Raw genomic sequence first — 24,843 nt, 5'->3', positions numbered from 1 at the left:
ACATTGCTGAGTTACCAGTAGATGGAGCAAGTGCACTAGCAGACATTCCAAGCCATTATATATAGTAATTAACAGAGCACAGTGCACAGAGATAGAACTCACCTTAATGAGCTAGTTCTGCTCTTTCTAAAGATAATCTATCCGTTTATCCCCGGTCCCTTGGCTCTCATTAAAATTATTTTATTTTCTACATTTAATTAGAGCCAAAGAGAAGAGCCTCCGTGTGTAGCAGCAACTGTAGAAAAGTCATTTGACAGAAAAACCTGGCCAATGTCGATAAACACCCACTGTTTATTTAGCAATGGAGTACCCCCTTCAAACAGTTCTGATAACAGCTGATACAGAGCAGAGCCAATCTTGTTATAATCTAGAATGGAATATTATGTTTCCCCTATATTGTACTGCATTTTAGGGCAGGGCGCTAATTACATTTTTTTTCGATTGCTAAACGACAGTGGACACAACTGGAGTCACATATGCAAAACTCTAACTACAGTCTGCACAGCAGCAGTTCATGTGGACCAAACTCTAGTTCGTTTTTCATTGCTTGAACACAGTTTTCAAAACTCTACACACTTATCCCATGACTTTAACCACAACCTGCACAACACTGTGGATTTACAGCACTTTGTTCAAATGCTAACACACTGCTGTCAAAACTGTGAACCACACATTCAAAACGGAATAGACTTCAGCCTTGTGCCTTTCAAACACTGCTGATTGCAATTTCAGCTGAAAGGCTAAGCAGGTGTCTTGTTTTAGACTTGTTAGTGAACACACACACATATTACAGTATATATAGGTAGAGCTCAGAAAGACTCATTTTGGAAATGGAACAAGGAAGATGGGTTCGTGGAGGGAGAAGGGTGGCAGGGAGAGGGCGGATGCGTGGAGGAAGACAAAGAAGACAAAGAGCTGTTATTTCAGATGAAATAAGGGCTACACGTATAGACCATGTCGTGAACCATGGTCTCTCATTGAGAGAGGCAGGGTTGAGGGTGCAACCCAATCTGCAAAGATCCACAGTGGCATCTGTAATGCGAATTTTCCATCATGCAAACAGGTGAGAGTTACATCCTTACAGTAAATGAAAACATTACAGGAATCTATTTTGTATTGCAATTATAGAATATTTACACAGATATATATTACAGTAAGTTTGACTGTAAAATATATTTTTACAACAGGACCCAAAGGCTGCCCCCAACAGGGGGAAGAGATAAAATATTTTCAGATGCGCAGGAAAATGCTATTGTTGACATGGTTGTTGTCAACAATGCAATAAAACTGCGGAAGATTCAAGATAGAGTGCTGGCTGATAATGATATATTTGAAAATGTTAATTCTGTCAGCACAACAACTATTGCTTGAGTCCTAAAGAAACACCAAGTTACAATGAAACAGTTATACACTGTACCGTTCGAGAGAAACAGTGAACGGGTAAAAGAGCAAAGATACCAATATGTCCAGGTAAGACGTCTGAGGTTACGTACACAGCTATACAAAATATTTACAGTAAAAAAAAAACACTAGCATTTCTACAGTAAAACTGTGCACTTACTGTTTTTCAGAGAGTAATGGAGGTGGAAGCACTGGAAAGACCACATTAATTTGTATTTATCGATGAAGCTGGATTTAACCTTGCCAAAACACGGCGCAGAGGAAGGAATGTTATAGGTCAAAGGGCCACTGTGGAGGTTCCAGGCCAAAGGGGGGGAAATATCACCATGTGTGCTGCAATGGCCAATGATGGTTTGCTTCTCAACACACCACTCATTGGCCCATACAACACAGAATGGCTTATAGCTTTCCTAGAACAGCTCTATGCTCAGCTAGTGCCAGCAGAACAGGGGGAGCCAGTAAGAAACCCCCAAGTTTTTGTCATAGTTTGCGATAACGTTGCTTTTCACCACTCTGCAGCTGTCACAGATTGGTTTGCAGCACATCACAGATTTATGGTTTTGTACCTGCCTGCATATTCACCCTTCCTCAACCCAATAGAGGAGTTTTTCTCTGCCTGGAGGTGGAAAGTGTTTGGTCACCACCCACATGACCAAATGTCTCTTTTGGAAGCCATGCGTGTCGGATGTGAGGACACGAGTCCAGAGGACTGCCAGGGATGGATAAGGCACTCCAGAAGGTTCTTCCCCAGGTGCATGGCGAGAAAACATTAGATGTGATGTTGAAGAAAACCTGTGGCCTGATGCTAGAGAGAGGCAGGATTAGCCCCTCAATTATTTGTTCGAATTACAGTATGTACTTTTAGTTTATTTTTTTTCTCATTACTGTAATTCCGTAAATTACTACAGACTATTGAAGCAAACTGCTAATTTTCATTTACCTTAAAGAATTGTTATGTTCTAAAAAATGTAATAAATCATGTGAAAGAATGTCACTCTTTTCTTTGAAGAAAATATTACTTTGTATGAAGTCACTGAAATTGTTCAAACTGTAAAGATGAAAAGTTTGTATTTTCTGTATTGGTGTTTGATGCTAGTGTTTTTACTCTCAGTGTGTTCTGAGTGACAGTGTGTGTTATCTCAGTGAGGGTTGTGCATAGTGCTTGGCTGCACTGAGCGTGTTTTGAGCCATGTGTTAAGAGTTGTGTTGCTTGGAATGAGTTTTGCAGGTGATGTGAACTGTTTAGCTCAGTTGACTGTTGGTAGTGCAGACTGTAGTTAGAGTTTTGCACATGTGACTCCAGTTGTGCCCACTGTCGTTTAGCAATCAAAAAAAACTGTAAGTCACCTGAAGTGGCATCCACAGCTGTTGTTGTCACCTGGATTTTCAATTGAAAGCAGTTGAAGCTCAATTTGATTTAGAAGGATACAAAGATCAGAGAAGGAGAGATGGGGGGAGGGGTTGGATAAAGGCAGGGGAAAGTGAAATCTTGGCCACTGCTTTAATGCATCCTTCCTTCTTCCCTCCCTTTCTTGAAGTAATCACTGATCTGACATGGATCAGGGATCTGTCTGGATGATGGAAGGTAAATAGTGGAACCTTTGTTTCCCCAATCCAGTCACGTTAGATCAACGATTACTCCAAGGAAAGGAGGAAGAAAGGAAGCATTCCCTTCCTCCTGTCACCAATCCTGCGGTTTAAGGTATAGGACAGCCTACAGTGGTTTGTGTTCAGTCAGTGTACAGTACTGTGTAAGGTATAGGACAGTACAGTGTTCTTGTTTACAGTGTACAGTACAGTGTAAAGAATAAGACATTATGTTGGTCTTGTCTATGAGGTATATGAGTACAGGCAGTCTGTTGTACTGTACTGGAGCCGCTATGTTCTCAGCTCTTCTTCTGTGATGAATTACACTTTTGACAGCCGAGAATGTGACATTCTCATTTCCGGCCATTTTTATTTATTTCTGTTGCCTGGCATTTTGAAACTGCCCAGAATACAGAATGATAAAAAAAAATGTCATTGGATTTGCCTCAAGGGCATCTATCTGTCTCTGTCTCTGTCTATTTAGGGCAATAAACTGTATTGTTCATCTTCATCTCCACCCAACAGTCTCAATAGCAAATTGCAAAATTAAGATTTTACCTTTCACCATGCATTTGGTCTCGGCTGTCTTTAATATTATAGTTATTTTGTAAAAAAAAATATAATAATTCTAGCTATCAGGGAGGGATGGCGAATTAACCAATAGCCAAATATTCTACGTAGAACTGAAGACCACATTTTTGACAAATTTCCTTCAAAAATAATTTCCATAAATCTCCAGTTATGCTATCCATTGCCCATTGTAATCCCGTCCATAAGTATCCAACCTAGATCTTCAGAGCACCAGTTGTTATGAATTAAAGTTGTTTTGAATATTGTAATGGATGATACTGCAACTCTCATGTCATGAATGGTGTCATGAATGGTGTTATGAATGATTTACGCATACTCACTTCAAGTGAAGGGTTATGTAGCCCAGCGGCTAAGGAGTTGGACCTGTAACCGAAAGGGGGCTGGTTTGAAAGCCCAGGACGGACTCTGGAAAAAGGCGGGAATTGATGTGGCAACTGGATGGCTACTATGTTCACATCTTGAAGACATTGCCTTACCGTTGGGCCCTTGAACAAAGCCTTTAACATGCTCTTCATCCAGGGCGCTGCACTGTTTATGTTTGGACCATTCTAGTTTGTTGGTGATGTGGACATCAAGGAACTTGAAGCTTTCAACCTGCTCCACTACAGCCCCATCGATGAGAATGGGGTTGTGCTCAGTCCTCCTTTTCCTGTAGTCCACAATCATCCTCTTTGTCTTACGATTACGTTGATGGAGAGGTTGCTATTCTGGCACCACCCGGCCAGGTCTCTGACCTCCTCCCTATAGGCTGTCTCGTTGTTGTCGGTGATCAATTCTACCACTGTGTCCTCTGCAAACTTAATGATGGTGTTGGAATCGTGCCTGGCCATGCAGTCGTGGGTGAACAGGGAGTACAGGAGGGGACTGAGCACGAACTCCTGAGGATCAGCGTCACAGATGTGTGGCAAACCTACCCTCAACATCTGGGGGCAGCCTGTCAGGAAGTCCATGATCTAGTTGCAGAGGGAGGTGTTTAGTCCCAGGATCCTTCGCTTATTGATGAGCTTTGAGGGCACTATGGTGTTGAACACTGAGCTGTAGTCAATGAATAGCATTCTCACGTAGGTGTTCCTTTTGTCCAGGTGGGAAAGGGCAGTGTGGAGTGCAATAGAGATTGCATCATCTGTGGATCTGTTTGAGTGGTATGCAAATTGAAGTGGGTCTAGGGTTTCTGGGATAATGGTGTTAATGTGAGCCATAATCAGCCTTTCAAAGCACTTTATGGCTACGGACGTGTGTGCTACGGGTCTGTAGTCATTTAGACATGTTACCTTGGTGTTCTTGGGCACAGGGACTCAATCAGGGACATGCTGAAAATGTCAGTGAAGACACCTGCCAGTTGGTCAGCACATGCCCGGAGCACACGTCCTGGTAATCCGTCTGGCCTAGCGGCCTTGTGAATGTTGACCTGTTTAAAGGTCTTACTCACTTCGGCTACGGAGAGCATGATCGCACAGTCGTCAGAACAGCTGATGATCTCGTACATGACTCAGTGTTGCTTGCCTCGAAGCGAGCATAGAAGTGATTTATCCCATCTGGCAGGCTTGTGTCACTGGGCAGCTTGCGGCTGTGCTTCTCTTTGTAGTCTGTAATAGTTTGCAGGCCCTGCCACATCTGACGAGCGTCAGAGCCAGTGTAGTACGATTCATTCTTAGTCCTGTATTGGCACTGCCTGTTTGATGGTAGTCTGTAATAGTTTGCAGGCCCTGCCACATCTGACGAGCGTCGGAGCCGGTGTAGTACGATTAATTCTTAGTCCTGTATTGGCACTGCCTGTTTGATGGTTCGTCGGAGGGCATTGCAGGAATTCTTGTAAGCTTCTGGGTCCCGCACGTTAAAGGCGGCAGCGCTAACCTTTAGCTCAGTGCGAATGTTGCCTGTAATTCATGGCTTCTGGTTGGGGTATGTACGTACAGTTACTGTGGGGATGACGCCTTCGATGCACTTATTGATAAAGCCAGTGACTGATGTGGTGTACTCCTCAATGCCATTGGAAGAATCCCAGAACATATTCCAGATTGTGTTAGCAAAACAGTCTTGTAGTTTAGCATCTGCTTCATCTGGCCACTTTTTTAGAGTCACTGGTGCTTCCCGCTTTAATTTTAGCTTGTAAGCAGGAATCAGGAGGATAGAATTATGGTCAGATTTGCCAAATGGAGGGTGAGGGAGGGCTTTGTCGCGTCTCTGTGTGGGGAGTAAAGGTGATCTAGAATTGTTATCCCTCTGGTTTCACATTTAACATGCTGATAGAAATGAGGTAAAACTGTTCCCGGCCACTAGGAGTGCCTCCTCTGGGTGAGTGGTTTGCTTATTTACTTATACAGCTGACTGAGTGCGGTCTTAGTGCCAGCATCCATCTGTGGTGGTAAATAAACAGCCACGAAAAAATATAGATGAAACCTCTCTTGGAAAATAGTGTGGTCTACAGCTTATCATGAGATACTCTACTGCTGGAGAGCAAAATCTAGCGACTTCCTTAGATTTCGTGCACCAGCTGTTGTTTGCAAATATACACACAAATATACACAGACCGCCACAGACTGCCACCCTCGTCTTACGGAGTGTGCTGTTCTATCTAGTCGGTGCAGCGTATATCCTGCCAGCTGAATGTTATCCATGTCGTCATTCAGCCACGATTCAGTGAAACATAAGATATTTTGTCTAATCCGAGGTGAGTGATCGCTGTCCAGAAACATTATGTACAACATAAGTTACAAATAACCGAAAAACCCCCACATAATAGCAGAATTGGTTCGGCGCCCGCCATTTCTTCCGGTGCAATCTTTGCTTTATAGGCATTAATATGGAGTTGATCTCCCCTATGCTGCTGTAACAGACTCCACTCTTCTGGGAAGGCTTTCTACTAGATGTTTGAACATTGCTGCGGGAACTTGCTTCCATTCAGCCACAAGAGCATTAGTGTGGTTGGGCACTGATGTTGGGCGATTAGGCCTGGCTCGCAGTCAGTGTTCCATTTCATCCCCCAGGTGTTCTATGGGGTTGAGGTCAGGGCTCTGTGCAGGCCAGTCAAGTTCTTCCACATCGACAAACCATTTCTGTATGGACCTCGCTTTGTGCACAGGGCATTGTCATGCGAAAACAGGAAAGGGCCTTCCACAGACTGTTGCCACAAAGTTGGAAGCACAGAATTGTCTAGAATGTCATTGTATGATGTAGCGTTAAGATTTCCCTTCATTGGAACTAAGGGGCCTAGCCCAAACCATGAAATCAGCCCCAGACCATTATTCCTCCTCCACCAAACTTTCTAGTTGGCACTATGCATTGGGGCAGGTAGCGTTCTCCTGGCATCCCCCAAACCCAGATTCATCCGTTGGACTGCCAGATGGGGAAGCGTGATTCATCACAACACTGCTCGTGAATCCAATGGCAGCGAGCTTTACAATGCTCCAACTAACGCTTGGCATTGCACATGGTTATCTTAGGCTTGTGTGCAGCTGCTCAGGCATGGAAACCCATTTTATGAACCTTCTGATGAACAGTTCTTCTGCTGACGTTGCTTCCAGAGTCAATTTTGAACTCGGTAGTGAGTGTTGCAACCGAGGACAGACGATTTTTATGCGAACTGACTTGTTGGATAGGTGGCATCCTATGATGGTGTCACTTTGAATGTCACTGAGCTCTTCAGAACGGGCCATTTTACTACCAATGTTTGTCGATGTTATACAACGGTGTGGATGAAATAGCCGAATCCACTAATTTGAAGGGATGTCCATATACTTTTGGCTGTGATGTGTATCTATACACACTGAGTGTACAAAACATTAGGAACACCTTCTTAAGGTTTGTTGTCTTGCCCATTCACCCTCTGATTGGCACACATACGCAATACATGTCTCAATTGTCTCAAGGCTTAAAAATCCTTCTTTAACCTGTCTCCTCTCCTTCATCTGCACTGATTGACGTGGATTTAATAAGTGACATCAATGAAGGATAGTAGGTTTCACCTGGATTCACCTGGTCATTCTATGTTATTGAAAGAACAGGTGTTCTTAATGTTTTATACAACCAGTGTACATGCCCCATCCCATGTATTTTGCATCTGGAAAGTATTCAGACCCTTTGACTTTTTCCACATTTTGTTACGTTACAGCCTTTTTCTAAAAATGGATTGAAACTGTTTTTTCCCCTCATCAATCTACACATAATACCCATATAATGACAAAAAAACAGGTTCTTAGAAATGTTAGAAAATGTATTAAAAAAACAACAACTAAAATATTAGACACCGATATATCAATAATCATGCATATATCATATATCATGCATTCCTAGCTGTAGCGTAACAAAATGTATAAAAAGTCAAGGGGTCTGAATACTGTTTGTATTTATATCCATTTTAGAATCAACTGTCAATTAAAATGCTGCAATGCTGGAATTTTAATCCATTATGATGTATTCACTGGAAGCAACCAATGGTGCATCAGGGCTTAAGTGTTATTTACCCCACAACCCTGGTCTCTTGGGGCTTACTGTGTGCTTGTTATTTACAACCTCCCTCGACATACACACATGCCAACATGCGCGTACACACATACACACACACACACACACACTCGCACACACATGCATGCACAGGCACACGTACACACATGTGGGTGCACACACACAACACACGCATGCACACTCACAAACCATTTATTTATTTTATAGAATGGCACCAACATTTAGAGTTTTTTTTATTTTACCTTTATTTAACTAGGCAAGTCAGTTAAGAACAAATTCTTATTTTCAATGACGGCCTAGGAACAGTGGGTTAACTGCCTTGTTCAGGGGAAGAACAACAGATTTTTACTTTGTCAGTTTATGAGTGTATGATGCAATGGGTGTTGCAGTGTTAAAATGATGGAGAGTGCCAGTTAATTTCTCTAGTATAGAAATGATGTCTTTCTACAATGGAGGAAATAAGGACATACGGATGTAGTATGATGTGGAAATGGAAGGGTTCTGTTCCATTGGCTCCAGTGGAAAGTGAACCATTTGTGTGTTTATGTGCACATTTCTATGTCTGTACGTGGGTAGACCTCATCTCACTCTTTTTCCTCTGATTTCCAGGCGTACAAGAGGAAAACCGAAGCAGCCAAGAAAGAGTACCTGAAAGCCCTCGCCACGTACAGAGCCAGTCTCGTTTCCAAGGTAACGCTTATGACACGCCAGGCTTGCTTAAAATGATGATGGATTGGATGAAAAATCGCAGCTAATGGTGGGGGAGGGGCTAACGGAGAGTGGAGGTAGAGTGATGCAACAAGACTATAGCATACGAGGGACAATACCTTATTTCCATAGGTTGGAGTTGGAGTTGGGGTTGGGGTCGGTGTTGGGACAGTTGTTCCGATAGAGGGAATGTCATACTTTTCCCTCCTGTATGCCAAAAGAGCTATTCAGTAAAGAAGCTTGGTTAGAAAGGGCATATGTTGATGTTATTGGTTGTAGGGCCTGTATGTATGCCCTCTATTTGTATACAATATATTAAGCATTTCTCGGTGAAGTCAACACCTGTTGTATTCGGCGCATGTCACAAAACTACTTTATTTTATTTTATTTATATATATATCATTGGGCCATTATCTGTATCTGTCTTCATAGGATATGTCTTGTCTATGGCTATTCATGCAAGACATATGCATGGAACTCTTGGTTTATTGTTGTTATTGATGCACCTATTGTGTCTTCTGTTGCATTGCTTGGGAGTGCACATCCAATTCAACGCTACACATAATTGGGTTTTTGTAGCATTTTTTCAGTGTGACACCTTGCTGCTAATTTAGATATATGACATTCTCCTTTTTTCCTATGAGTGATGGCACACTATTTTTTACGCAGCAACATGGAGAGGAAGGAAGGAATGGTGGAATTGTGTTGTTTAGTGCCGGGTCGCGTTAACAGCCCACAATGTAGCGTCGGGGAGATTCCTTTTGTCATTCCATTTGTTCTTCTGGCAAACAGTCTCATTTTCCTGTGTGCGTGTGTGTGTATATATGTGTATATGTATGTGTGTGCCCTCTCCATTCCCATCCATCTGTCAAGGTGTCCATTGATCATTATCCGGTGGCCCGGCAACAATTCATACAAATGGGCACCGTTGCCCCTGTAATCAACACTGATAGGTTCAGATAAGCAATCTGACAGCTCATCATAGGGGTTGGGTGGGGGAGGGGGAGCAAGGCGAGGGCTGCACCTGCTCTGAATGATGCACCCATGATATACATAAAGAGTTAATAAGTATTTTGATATCTTTCAAAGATTTGATGTAATCTGTCACAAGACATCTATTGGCCCTTCTGAGTACTTGGCCCTTCTGGGTGTTTGTAATTATCTCTGGTCCTCTGTGTGGCCTCATTATCAAAATATATGAAATTATTAAATAAGATGATTACATTTTTGTTGTTGTTGACAAAACCTAAAAATAAACCATTGACTAAGTGAATACCTTTTGGTGTTTAATATGAGGGTTTGGTAACACTTTACTTGACACCCAGCGTCTTAACATGTTATGGCATGGTCATAACCATGTCATAATATGTCATAACAGCTGACATAACTAGTCACAACCTGTCATAATATGGTCGTAACTGTCATGACCAATATATTACACGTTGTGACATATATTCAGTGGTGTAAAGTACTTAAGAAAAAATACTTTAAAGTACAACTTAAGTAGTTTTATTTGCGTATCTGTACTTTACTCTACTATTCATATTTTTACCAACTTTTACTTTTACTTCACTAAATTCCAAATGAAAACAATGTAATTTTTACCCCATACATTTTCCCTCACACCCAAAAGTACTCATTACATTTTGAATGCTAAGCAAGAAAGGAAAATTGTCAAATGCACACACTTATCAAGAGAACATCCCTGGTCATCCCTACTGCCTCTGAACTGGCGGACTCACTAAACACACATGCTTCGTTTTTAAATGATGTCTGTGCGTTGGTGTGTGCCCCTGGCTATCCGCAAATAAATAAAAAACAAGAAAATGGTGCTGTCTGGTTTGCTTAATATAACGAATTTGAAATGATTTAATCTTTTACTTTTGATACTTACGTATATTTTAGCAGTTACATTTGCTTTTGATACTTAAGTATATTTATATGTACAGTTGAAGTCGAAGTTTACATACACCGAATACATTTAAACTCAGTGTTTCAAAATTCCTGACATTTAATCCTAGTAATAATTCCCTGTCTTAGGTCAGTTAGGATCACTACTTTATTTTAAGAATGTGAAATATCAGAATAATAGTAGCGAGAATGATTTATTTCAGCTTTTATTTCTTTCATCACATTCCCAGTGGGTCAGAAGTTTACATACGCTCAATTAGTATTTGGTAGCAATTGCCTTTTAAAATGTTTAACTAATTTTCTATAGGATTGAGGTTAGGGCTTTGTGATGGCCACTCCAATACCTTGACTTTGTTGTCCTTAAGCCATTTTCCACAACTTTGGAAGTATGGTTAGGGTCATTGTCCATTTGGAAGACCCATTTGTGCCCAAGCTTTAACTTCCTGACTGTCTTGAGATGTTACTTCAATATCTCCACATCATTTTCATACCCCATGATGCCATCTATTTTGTGAAGTGCACCAGTCCCTCCTGCAGCAAAGTACCCCCACAACATGATGCTGCCACCCCTGTGCTTCACTGTTGGGATCGTGCTCTTTGGCTTGCAAGCCCTCCCCCTTTTTCCACTAGACATAACATCAGATCTGTAAACAATTGTTGGTCAAATTACTTGTGTCATGCACAAAGTAGATGTCCTAACCGACTTGCCAAAACTATAGTTTGTTAAAAAAGAAATTTGTGGAGTGGTTGAAAAATGAGTTTTAATGACTCCAACTCCCGACTTCAACTGTAATTATATATATATATATATACCAGTCAAAAGTTTGGACACACCTACTCATTCCAGGGTTTTTCTTTCTTTTGACTATTTTCTACATTGTAGAATGCGTTTCAATTAAGAGGTGTGCCTTGTTAAAAGTTATTTTGTGGAATTTCATTCCTTCTTAATGCGTTTGAGCTGTGTTGTGTTGTGACAAGGTAGGGGTGGTGTACAGAAGATAGCCCTATTTGGTAATAATAATAAAAAAATATTCTGTATTATCGCAAGAACAGCTCAAATAAATTATGTTTATAGTCATGTTTTGTTTTTAATATTTTAAATAACTTGCAGAAAATACACTTTGTGACACTGTCAAGAAGCATTATGACCACCATAATCATATAAACCAGATAGGCCAATTACTTACATAGCCTTATGTCAGTCATCAGTCAATGGGTTGTCTTGTCCTGCTCCTGACATCTGCTCCTGCGTTCATTCCAGTCATCAGCAACAGAGCATTGGGGGAGGTGCATGTCTGACTTCAATTTCTGTGCAATTACAATGATCATTTAATATGGTCAATATGATCCGTTTTGGAAAATGGTATATAACATACACATACTATTGACATGTAGGCTATGGTTTCATTGAATATTTTGCCTTGTGCGGTAGGTTTTGTGGGTTTTGACACTCTTACTGTATGTACTGTGTCATAACCAGCCATAAAATAATGCAATATATGTCACACCAGGTCCGAAAATTTGTGTCATGACAGTGTTATGACCATATTATCACAGGTTATGACAAGTTATACCAGCTGTGATGACATATTATGACATGAATATGACCGTAATGTAAAGTGTTACCGAGGAGGTAAGCATGAAATTAAAAAATAAAATTAAAATTACACATTTATTTTACTGTCAGTATGTATTTGTTGTAAAACGTTTGGCTTCAAACTGATAGCCGTTGTGAAAAAGTCAATAGTTGGAAGAGTTGCATTGAAGTTAATTGAAAATAATGCCATTGTTGATTAGATGCTCTTTTCATTAATTAGGCTATTTTCTCTTGAACCATATGGTCTATCTACTAGAAATTAATGGACAATATGGACACAGATATAACAAATGAATACTATATATATAATTACTTTTTATGAAGTTATTCAAGTATAAATTACGAAAGTTCTGATACATTGCCATAGATTTTCTGTTAATTACCAAATTTACTGAAGATTCCTGTAACTATGGTAAACCTTTAGCTTTGCAACCCTGTGCATCACACATGACCCAGCACTAGTTGGTCGCATTAATTTGGCACGACACGAAAACGGGTCATAATAGGGAGAGACTATCTGAACTTGTCCAAAAAGAAACACTTGTTTTCGTTCAACCTTTTGAAAAATTTGCTGCGGTGTTTCCTTATGATCAAAATCAAATCAAATCAATGTGTATTTGCCACGTGCGCCGAATACAACAGGTGTAGACAGTGAAATGCTTACTTACAGGCTCTAACCAATAGTGCAAAAAAGGTATTGGGTGAACAATAGGTAGGTAAAGAAATAAAACAACAGTAAAAAGACAGGCTATATACAGCAGCGAGGCTATAAAAGTAGTGAGGCTACATACAGACACAGGTTAGTCAGACTAATTGAGGTAGTATGTACATATATAGTTAAAGTGACTATGCATATACGATGAACAGATAGTAGCATTAGCATAAAAGAGGGGTTGGCGGGACACAATGCAGATAGCTCGGTTAGCCAATGTGCGGGAGCACTGGTTGGTCGGCCCAATTGAGGTAGTATGTACATGAATGTATAGTTAAAGTGACTATGCATATATGATAAACAGAGAGTAGCAGCAGCATAAAAAGAGGGGTTGGGGGGGCACAATGCAAATAGTCCGGGTAGCCATTTGATTACCTGTTCAGGAGTCTTATGGCTTGGGGGTAAAAACTGTTGAGAAGCCTTTTTGTCCTAGACATGACACTCCGGTACCGCTTGCCATGCTGTAGTAGAGAGAACAGTCTATGACTGGGGTGGCTGAGGTCTTTGACAATTTTTAGTGCCTATCTCTGACACTGCCTGGACCCTGAGTAGGATCCTGAATAACCCTTGAATGGTGCTATAGGGCCTTTTTCATGTATCAGAGATTAGTTTGGGGGGGGGGGGGGGGGGTCAACAGTATATGAAATCGCAACAAAAATGTGAGAGTTTTTACACCTTTTACAAAATATCCTAACCTTCCTACTTCCTACATCCTCTTTGTTTTGTATTTCTCCCCTCCAGCCCTACAATGACCCTGTCGAACCAAAAAGCTCCCAAAGCAGCCAGCCCTCACACATGCTGCCCCCCAAGCAGCCCCTGTACAGCGTGCCCCCGCAGGCCTCCTCCCCCTACGGTCTGGGCCCTGGCTCCTTCCCCTTGTCGGACCTGCAGAGCTTCGCCGGTCCGCCCCACCACGCCCTGGCCCGGACCCTTAGCCAATCCCAGATGCTGCCGCCCAGCATGAGTGCCTCACCCCCCTCCCCCTTCCAGATCAGCCCACCCCTCCACCCCTCCCAGCTCGCCCTGCACCAGAGTTCCCTGCGCATGCAGCAGGTTCAGTCGCACTCAATGGGGCTCCAGGGGTCTCTGCACTCACCTCCTCTCAGCCAACAGGTTAGTCCAATCTCTGTTCTCCAGCATTCAGCCCTGCTTGGCCATTCAGAGTTGTGGGGAAACAAGTTTAGCATTGCCCCTGTTGCCTGCAGTAGACGTGAACGTCATGGAAGCCCACCAACCAAATTGGAGCATTTGAAGTGGTAGCGTTTTTTAACAGAGCACTCCTCTGTTTTCTCTTCTGCTCCAGGGTTTCTCTCACATTCAGGATTACCAGAACAGTGTGGGGGGGTCCCAGTCCCCGGGGGCGCCCAACCCAGGGCATGGACAGAACCCAGACTGGGACGGCGAGTACTGCAACCGGGACTGTGGGCCCAACCATTGCAGGTGAGCATGCCCTGATACCCTACTGGGACGAGTAACAGTCTTATCAACATTCCTTTGCCAGAGTGAGGCTGAGGGTGTCTTAAAATGGACACTGTGCTGTTTATTCAAAAGGCACAGTAGTGAAATAACACTTTTCCCTACACTGTGAGAAGGTGTGACTCACAGTTGCTATTCTGATGAAATCAACAATATGTTTTACCGCTTTGGTGCAATATTCACAAGTTTATGGAAACTCTTAGTGCAAAACTCAAAACAGATCATCAAAAAGGCATTTGTTTCAAAACTCTAAGCATCAAAACATCATAAACCCACTTTTTCACCAAACTTACTCAGAGTTTCACATACATGTTTCATGTTGCAATACATTTTTTTATATATAAAATAATTGCCTTTCACAATGCAATGCTCACAGTACTTTTGTTATGATTCTCTCATCTTTTGTTAAAAGTAATTTTACTAATACTAAATCCGACTTAATTGATGATCACTTAAACATTTGGTAAACCTAGAGATTTTACATGTAAACTGGTTTGTCTACTACAGATTATTTTTTTACATAATTAACATTTATGTCTGTAAAGTAGAAACGTAGAAAGTTGTATATACTCGGATGCACTACTATGATGATGACTATTATGATTTTACTTCACAGTACATTTTTTAAAATCTGATATTGACAAAATCAGAGATGTATTGTATGTAACAAATCAATTCAAAGTTTATTGGTCTATATACATATTATATACATATTATACATATTAGCAGATGTTAGCAGGTGCAGCTACATGCTTGTGTTTTTATCTCCTGCAGTGCAGTAATACAATATCAATACAATACAATACGCAAATAATCCATAAAATCCAAAATAGTTAACATGAATCCAAAATTAAGTTGCTTGATGGGATGGGGGGTTCACACTGCTTTACTAAAATGGCATTGGCCATTACAGTACTGTAATACCATAATATACTGTATACAATTTGCGTAGCTGACACTGTTGTCCAATGTGACAACAGTTCACGCAGTGGGGTATGTGACCCCAGTGGAAATCGAACCCAAAACTCTGGTGTTGCGAGTGCCATGTGCTTATGAACTGAGCCATGTACAGGAACCCTACAATAATTATATACAATACAATACTTTAAAATACAATACATGATGGAAGATGTATGATTGCCATCCCCATGAGCGTAAAACCCTCCTTCAGGCCATGGATGAGGCATGCAATAATTTTTTTAGCTCCTACAGTGCAGTAATACAATATCAATACAATACACAAATAATCCATAAAGTCCAAAACAGTAAACATGTATCCAAAATGAAGTTGCTTGATGGGTTGGGGGGGTTCACACTGCTTTAGAAGGCTAGCATCCCGGAATTGCCTCTTCACTGTCGACGTTGAGCCTGGTGTTTTGCGGGTACTATTTAATGAAGCTGCCAGTTGAGGACTTGTGAGGCATCTGTTTCTCAAACTAGATACTAATGTACTTGTCCTCTTGCTCAGTTGTGCACCGGGGCCTCCCACTCCTCTTTCTATTCTGGTTAGAGCCAGTTTGCGCTGTTCTGTTAGAGCCAGTTTGCGCTGCGGTAAGAGATCTTCAGTTTCTTGGCAATTTCTCGCTTGGAATAACCTTAATTTCTCAGAACAAGAATTGACTGACGAGTTTCAGAAAAAAGGGTATTTGTTTCTGGCCATTTTGAGCCTGTAATCGAACTCACAAATGCTGATGCTCCAGATACTAAACTAGTCTAAAGAAGGCCAGTTTTATTGCTTCTTTAATCAGAACAACAGTTTTCAGCTGTGCTAACATAATTGCAGAAAGGTTGTCTAATGACTAATTAGCCCTTTAAAATCATAAACTTGGATTAGCTAACACAACGTGTCATTGGAACACAGGAGTGATGGTTTCTGATAATGGGCCTCTGTACGCCTATGTAGATATTCCAGCTACTATTGTCATTTACAACATTAACAATGTCTACACTGTATTTCTGATCAATTTGATGTTATTTTAATGGACAATAAAATGTACTTTTCTTTAAAAAACAAGGATATTTCTAAGTGACCCAAACTTCTGAACGAAAGATGTCTTCGATGATCACACCTTTGATCATAATTTTTAAATAGAGAGTGCAAGTGTATTGCCTAATGTGAAAACAGTTTAATTGACTGTAGTTTATGGTACTGTAGCATACCACATTAAAGGGCAATTTTGAATCATGCATATTACATTTTTTGCTGTTGGATTACCTGGTTGTTAAAATAACTCAATTGAGAAGATATCAATCATTATGTTGTGTTTTGGTGATTAAACCAATGTATTCATTATATTTCAGAATAAACATATTTTGGATCAATGGTTGTGTCGTGAAAGATGTCTACAGACAAATTAATGCACAATGAAAGGTTTTAAATGTAAGACTGACTGCGTTACAAGTGTTACCAGTTTGGAGTTGTGTACTACTTTGAAAATTCACAACATACTTTTGAAAAAAAAGTAGCTCCGTGTTTGACTTAATAATTTCATCACTGACCGGCAACAGTTTGTCCTACTGAAAAACCACTGGTGTGTGGATGTCACACAAGTGGTGTTCAGGGGTCAATATTGAATCTACTCCTCTTCACAATTTTACCTCCCACCTTTGGACGAGATCCTGCAACATCACTGTGTTCATTCACTTCCACCTCTATGCATCCACTGCTATGTTCATTCACTTAAACTGCTATGCTATGCTTCCACTGCTATCCTCAGCACAGCTCTCCTTCTCTGCCAAATAAATAGTACTGAATATAATAAATATATGTTTTTTGAGTGGCATTCAATTCATTGGATTTTGACGCCATCTTCTCCATGTTCTCTTCATCAGCAGTGGCATGGGAGCTCGGGACAAGCCTCTCTACCTCACTTGAAGCTGACGGACCTCCAAAAGTCAAGACTCCAGGGAGTTTACAAATGTTCATTAACAACAACGTCAATGTATCTTTCTCCTCCTTGTTTTTTTCTGAAGGATTTTTAAAATCCCAAAGACTGCTACTACTTCACATATTTGCCAAGCACTTAGACTGGACAGGAGCCTTGCTTCCTTTTTCCATGAATGTTCCATTTTGTGGGGGGTTAAGCTTCAAGCTCACGTCAACATACAGTACACGAAGACTAAAAAACGTCTCCTGCCTTTGTTTTGACATTTTCAAAGTGTTTAATTTCTCTCCTATTTTGCTTTTCCTTTCGTCTTTCGTCCTCTCAGTTTTGCCATGTACTGCCCACTTTCGGGAGAAACAATACAGTAAGCATATTCATTGTAGGGGTCTAGGTTAAGATTCAGGACCCTAGAACCTAGTCACTTCACTAAGGGAGGATACAACTATTTCAGCAAAAATAAATAAAGCAAAAACACAAAGTGAAATTAGAAAAAGACAACATCCTTACGTCAACCCAGCTCCAAATAAGAGCTTCCCCCCTTTTTTTTCAAAGTGATTGTAAATATCTACCAAGATGGAACCTGCCCCCCAAAGCCTAGATGTGTGTATCTAGCCACAATCCCTTGCTTTTTTTTTTTTTTTTAAACATTATTTTGTTTGGTTATGTGATTTTTGTGCGTGCTGGATTCAGTGAGGGAATACACACACTAAATCTTGTGTTAAAGCTCTGTTCACTGGTCTTGCTACTTTCTAGCCTGTCCTCAGGATGTGACTGGACCGAAGAGGTCAAAGGTGAAACCTCTTCCTTAGTTTAAACCTCTCCTGGTCCAGCGGACAACACCCCCCTACTCCCCAGCACCACTTGTATAGGTGAAATAAAAAAATGTTGCTAAATGTGAAATGTTACTAAAGATAAAAGCATAACAGTGGGTTTTAAAGTTTTTGACTAGTTTTATTAGGTGTTTTAGAAATTGTGTTGAATTCTTCTTTACACTTTTTTGTGAAAAAAATGTCATTCTTAAAAAAAAATGTTTTTCACTGTAGCACAATTTCAGTTTATAAGGAATGGTCACTGGTAGATATTTCATTTGTGTACAGACCTGCAAAATGTACTTTTAATTGTAAAGCCAGCGATGAAAGAACCCATTTAGTTTTGTTGAATAACATGTTTATGGACGCAATATGGTCATTCTATTTAATTCGATTGACTGGTTTCACATATTTATGAATGATATGAAGTAACGTTTTGGCTTGTTTTCATCAGGGTGCATTATTATTATTATTATTATTATTATTATTAAATTCCATGGTAATTTGAATAACTATTATTTGTACATCACTTCTTGCTGGTGCATTGGCTTTTTGCCAGCATTTGGTTCATTTTGTGTGGCGATGCTTTTTTTTGTTTTCTTTTGTCAGTAATAAAATGTAAGTGGAAAATAAACTCTGTGTCTCTGTTTATTTTGACTTGTTCTTAGGGGGTTTATCACATTTATATGGTGAGGCTAGCGAGTGGACGGCTACTTCCTCTCAAGGCTTGGCCGCCTCACGTAATAGGCTGAGTCCAAATTCTTCACCCTGCTTGAAAACTGCATTTACACACTTTCTCTCAAGAGTTTTACAATGGTGGAAACATCTTACAACCAATTCTTAAAGTATAGCAATCATGTACAGTTTTATGTGCATACTGTATATCAGTTATTTAGCTACTAGTTAGCTGAACCAATGTAGACATATTTGTTCACACAGCATGTTTTCATTTTCATCAGGTTAGACTATAAAGATGAGAAGACTATGAGAGTTAATGCAGTGTGCGCTGTACTGCTAGGCCTACCTGAAAATGAAAAAAAAAAAACACTTCTGAATTTCACAGTTGGATTAGAGGTAGAATTTTCTTTGAATCTATCATCCCTCTTCTCTCTCTCTCTCTCTCTCTCTCTCTCTCTCACTCACTCACTCACTCACACACATATGGCTTGTAACTGCAAAACATGATAATATAGTGCCCTCTAGTGTTAGCGTGAAACATGTTCTTAAACAATAACTGCTGTAAAACTAATGTTTTTGAATCCTTAACAGGGACAATTCGATTTCACTAGAAATTGATCCCAAAATGCTAATGTTGTTAATTGTTTTCAGAGACTAAAGTGTGAATTGCAGTCCCTCCTTGTCCATAGACCGTTTTCAAGGCAAGGAAACAAATATCTAAATATGGAAAATCTCTGAACTATCCTTTTAATCGTGTCTGACAAAATGTCTGTATAAAAAAGAAAGCAGCGAATATCATGCATTTCTTAGCAGTTACATCAAAAAACATTTAGTATTAAAGGCAGACACACACAAAATAACATTTGTTTCTACATATTTCATCATTCCAGCGTTTCTCACCTATAGGGGAAACAAGGATAAAAAATCACATCACCAATTGAAATTGATTGATTTTTAAGGTGAGGTGAGTGATTAGGATCAAAAGACAGTAGGTTTAATGTACCTCCAGAGTTCATCATCATACAAGGCTCCCGCTGGCCATTGTAATTGTTGTGTTCTCCTGTGTGCCAGCTAGTGTAATCCAATCTTCACCCTTCACTCCAAAGCCACACCCGGTTCTGAAGGAAACATTTAATTTATTCAACCAGAGCAGATGGGAATCTCTTTAAAGCCACAAAATTAGGCTCCGTACACACTCAAGTTGTACAGCTGATGTACAACGCATTTGGCAACGGTTGTGATACAATTAAGAGTTTTTTGGAAACTACACAAGCTTCGTGAAGACACCAGATAATGGTTGTGTAATAATTTCTGTACATACAAACTCTATGTTTTATCACAAAAATGTCAGATGTATCACAACCAATGTGTCAAATGGGTTGTACATCATTTGTACAACCTGCGTGTGTGGCTCTGTGCTAAGTATTCCCAAACCTACTGTATAGCTAGGTGTGGCGTAATTCATGGGCACTGTACCTGAACATGGTCAAATCCTACGATTACAAGCATAGGTTAAATCATTCGTATGTCGTCCAACTCTTGCACAAAGTGATGCTCTGCTGAACTGTGTACGGACGCAAGGTTTGCCCCAGAGTGCATGCAGTATCGCTATAGGAAGGCTGAGAGAGAGAGTCAGTACTGACAAGTGAGTTTGTTACAAAACTGTATATTTTTTTAGACTCAATACAGAGTAGACAATGGAATCTTTCCGAGTGGAAGACGTGTTTTAAAATATCGGTGTACCTCTGCCTCAAGCCATGTCCTCTGCGTACTGACAAACATAAAGCAGCGGGACCCATATCTGGTCCAGCTGGAAGGACATAACCTGCTCTGTCTTCACCTCCTCAGTCTCTGTAGGGAGGAAAGACACAGGCAGTGCGACATCACTCAATATAAACACCACACCTCATCATAGGTTACATAGCCTGGCTGGGACAGACTTCTTTAAGGCCCACTACAGAGAAGCGCACTGACTGCGATATTCATTGTAAATGCTGCGAATGTCAGTTCAAGCGTAAATTACCTTGAAAAGGCGTGTTGACGGTTGTCCAGTGCGAACCTCTATGACACGCCTGGGATTGAATCCCAGCCTTACTGTTAGATAAAACACCCATAGGAGGAATCTGTTGAAGGTTCGTCTGCAGTAAGGGCTCTGTAACAGGGATGTATCATATGTGATCAATTATGATGATGATGAAGTGTTAGCGAATTCAGTGAAGAGGTCAATTCAGACCTGTTACAGCAGGGGGCGATATACCACTTATCAAAAGGGAGGAGTTGTTCCCCATCATTGGCCTCCAGTAAGGGATCTGAAATAGCAGCAGGTCTTATCAGAATAATGATAGCATTTCCCAAATTCAAATGTTGACACACACACAATGAATCAATCATGTAAAGTGAAGCAGAAGGATGATCAACAACATCGCCATGATGATAGTCACCTGAGAGAGGGAGAGAGGGAGAGAGGGAGAGAGAGGGAGAGAGAGAGAGAGAGAGAGAGAGAGAGAGGGAGAGAGGGAGAGAGAGGGAGAGAGGGAGAGAGAGAGAGAGAGAGAGAGTGAGAGCAAGTGAGACAGAGACAGGGGGCAAAGACAAATTCAGTGAGTAGTTCAGACGAGTAGCTGTAGTTGACTAGCATACCTTTCAGAGTGAATCACAGGTAGTTTCTAGGTTATCTTCAGGTAATCAGCTATATGTTCTGTTAAGCTGGAGAAAGAGGATAGCTTTAATACACCTGGCCACAAGGAAGCAACAATAATCTTCTGACAATAGTTAACTAATGGTGATTTGTTTATTGGGTAGCTATTCCCGTAACACAAGCATGAACAGACGCATGCACGTGCACACACACACACGCATGCACGAGCGAGCACACACACGCACGAACACACACACATTTCTTCTTTTTGCACTTAATCAGTTAGTTACCTGGCTGATAAACCGAGTCATTACAAGGTTGTTGTTGGGTCTGTCAGAAGCGGTGAGTCGAGGAACTATTTCGGATGATTAGTTGATTTATTACATTACAGGAAGAAAAACACATTTGAAAACGTTACACGTGCTATGATCTGCAGGGAACCACCTCTGATGAACTTATGTGTTTCTTCACGTGATGTTCATAATGATGATGATCATGGTGGTAAAGAAGAAGAAGAAGAAGAGTCTCCTAACTCCCACTTTCTCAGTCCCCAGTGTATATGCTTCAATAGTCTATGTACCAGGGGCTAGGGTCAGTCTGTTATATCTGGTATAATTATCCTGTCTTATGTGGTGTCCTGTGTCATCTTCTGTCTCTCTACCGCACCTGCCGTCTCGACCTCTGAATGCTCAGCTATTTACTCCTGAGTTTATGACCTGTTGCACCCTCTATAACCACTGTGATTATTATTTGACCCTGCTGGTCATCTTTGATCTGACCTTAATAGACATGTACACAATCTCCACGCGGCACAGCCAGAAGAGGACTGTTTACCCCTCAGAGCCTACTTCATCTCTAGGTTTCTTCCTAGGTTCCTGCCTTTCTAGGGAGTTTTTCCTAGCCACCGTGCTTCTAGATTTGCATTGCTTGCTCTTTGGGGTCTAAGTTGGGTTTCTGTATAAACACTTTGTGACAACTGCTGATGTAAAAAGGGCTTTATGAATACATTTGATTGACATTTGAAGAACAAGAAGTAACAAGAAGAAGAAGAAGAAGACAATAATGATCAGAAATTCAAAATACCATTGTTTGTTGTGCACAAGCACATTATAATCAATAACATTATGCCATAATGCCAATAAATAATAAAGTAAGGCATTGGCAAAAAATGATGCAATGTCTTAAACAGAAAAGAAATTGAAGCCCGTTTTTTAAACTACAATTTCAATGGTGAGATGACAGTCAGAGACACCTCTGTTTGACAGATGTGTATATCAAGGTTTTTGTCATCATCAGCCAGACCAACAAGGAAGTATGGATACAGTCTCTCAGTAAAGGTGTCTTTGTGAGCTTAGATGTGTGTCATATCTTTGGGGTCGTAAAAGAACACCTCCCCACTGGATCTCACACTGGTCAGATAATCAGACACAGAGAGACAGGGGTTTGCAGTGTTATGGTTCAGAATCACAGGAGTGTATTGGACCAACTCTTTCTTCTTCTCCCAGACTCTGAACTGTAGGTTTCCCAGGGGTTTGGCCACATTGAGAAGCGCTCCTGAGACCAACTGTGGACCGGGGTGTGTGTTGTTCTGGGTGTGTTTGTAGCTCATGAGGAATGTAAGGTCGTCTTTCTACAGGTCTTGTTTCAGAGAGATCTGCTCATGAATTCTCTCCATCTCGCTGGCAATAGTCTTCTCCTCTGCTGTTCTTCCTGCCTCAGCCCAGCCAGTCTGGTCTCCTCTTCCTCTTTAAGGAAATGGTGAAACTTCTCAAACTACTCTCTCTATCTGCCTCGCTATGTCTGCACATTGCTTCTTAATGTGGACCTCCATGCTTTAGTCGTTTTCTTGATTCTTTCAAAGACTCCCTGTTGGATTTCAGTTCTTCCTTTTGATTAAATGCAGTCTTTTTTATTGTCAGAACCTTTCCTAGAGTGTCTCTCTCTAACTTTATAGCGAGATCATTCTGGTTGATCTTCCTCAGAATTTCCAGTGAGATCTTCACAGCTCCTTCATCATCTTCTCTACAGTATATTGCCTGTCAGCATTCTCCAGACAGCCCTTAGGAATGGGAGACAAGCCATCTAACACGTTCATAGTCAGGTGCCACTGAAATCTCTTCAGGTAATCTGAGACCAAGCCTTCCAGAGAGGCCAGCAACAGCTCAGGGACAGGAGCAGGTGTCGCCATCGTAGACCACTCAGAAACTAGACTACAGGCAGTAAACTTTGAACTTTCACTTTTAACAGCTGCACTTGGAATCTACTGTTTGGATGGATCAGTATGTCTTGGCAATTGTTTGGTCTATTGATATTTGTCAGGAGACAAATTCCAGTTGGGTATCATGTTAAGAGTGAAAGTTACAAACAGTCCCTCTGTAATGATGACAGATGGAACAAATTCACTCTCAATTTCGACAACCCTGTCTTTATTTTCTTTGCTCTTTATTACACATTGTGTAGATATTGTTATTGCTATCATCTAATGTTGACATTCCACCTGAGCTCCACCTCGATTTTAGTGACACATTAACCTTCAATCTCAATGGTGCCTGACGAAGACTTTTGGTCAAAAGGCATTCACGCCATGCATAGCTGTATTTCTAGGCCATAGAGTTGGATAGAGGCCACACCTTTGCATCTTTGCCATAATGGCATCCGTGACATCATGAGCAGTGCCACTGAGGGCAATCTCCATTTTAAAGTAGTATATTTCTTCTTCTTCTGCTTCTACAAGTTTATCGACAGTCAGTAATCAAGGGTGCATACCACCACCTGGAGTGTGTTGTCTGAACAGGCATGAAGCCAAGCTATGGTGATTTACTGCCACCTGCAGTTATCACGTTTGCTCAGGAGTGTTAGAATTATGGTATCCTTCCTTAGCCCATAGGAAGTCCCACCCATTTGACTAATTCAAAATTGTAAAAGTCCTCAATGGCTCAGGCCATGTTAAAACAGGCTTCATAACAAGTGGGCCCACTATCTAAATCTATGAACCAAGACAATCTACCATCTTTAATATGATCCTTAGTGGATCCGCGACTGGCTTCAAATCACAGAGGCAGCATCCCCATTTCCTTTCCTAGCGGATATGAACTCCTTTCCCAGAGCATGCCTCAATCTTATTACCGTTTGGGAATCAATGAACACAGAGTTCATTAATCCATGCCTTAGATGCTAGCTTTGGAAATCAACACAGAAACAATCCCAAAAGAGAGCGTATGACATAGAGTCAAGACTAATATTATCCAAACACTTCATATCAGATGATGATCATGGAGTACTGGGTATAGTGGTTGTATTCCGAGACCCTCATATAGCCAATTTTGTTCTTTGGAGATGTGTTATCTTGTTGTGCCATGCTTTTTTAAATGATTTTAGTGTGGTCC

At 40.9% G+C, this 24,843-nt stretch overlaps 1 protein-coding gene and 1 pseudogene across 3 annotated transcripts in view; one reads left to right on the top strand and one right to left on the bottom strand.

Annotated features, from left to right (window-relative positions):
* LOC110491825 (TOX high mobility group box family member 2) overlaps window positions 1-18,775 on the top strand; it is a 120,318-nt gene extending 101,543 nt beyond the window's left edge. For all 3 annotated transcript variants that reach the window (XM_021565614.3, XM_021565616.3, XM_090202569.1), the window contains 4 exons: window positions 8,653-8,733; window positions 13,713-14,084; window positions 14,275-14,411; window positions 17,280-18,775. In XM_021565614.3, coding sequence (XP_021421289.1) covers window positions 8,653-8,733; window positions 13,713-14,084; window positions 14,275-14,411; window positions 17,280-17,322 — 633 coding nt within the window. In that variant the 3' untranslated portion in view covers window positions 17,323-18,775. The remainder of the gene's footprint in view (window positions 1-8,652; window positions 8,734-13,712; window positions 14,085-14,274; window positions 14,412-17,279) is intronic.
* A 4,033-nt stretch (window positions 18,776-22,808) lies between these two features.
* Window positions 22,809-23,645, bottom strand: LOC149976652 (E3 ubiquitin-protein ligase TRIM35-like; annotated as a pseudogene).
* Between the last annotated feature and the right edge of the window lie 1,198 nt (window positions 23,646-24,843).

Source organism: Oncorhynchus mykiss, chromosome 16 (genome assembly GCF_057628025.1).
Source record: "Oncorhynchus mykiss isolate SJ-2025 chromosome 16, ASM5762802v1, whole genome shotgun sequence".
Lineage (NCBI taxonomy): Eukaryota > Metazoa > Chordata > Actinopteri > Salmoniformes > Salmonidae > Oncorhynchus > Oncorhynchus mykiss.
Note: the sequence above shows the minus strand (reverse complement) of the source record. Positions and strands in the feature narration are given on the sequence as shown.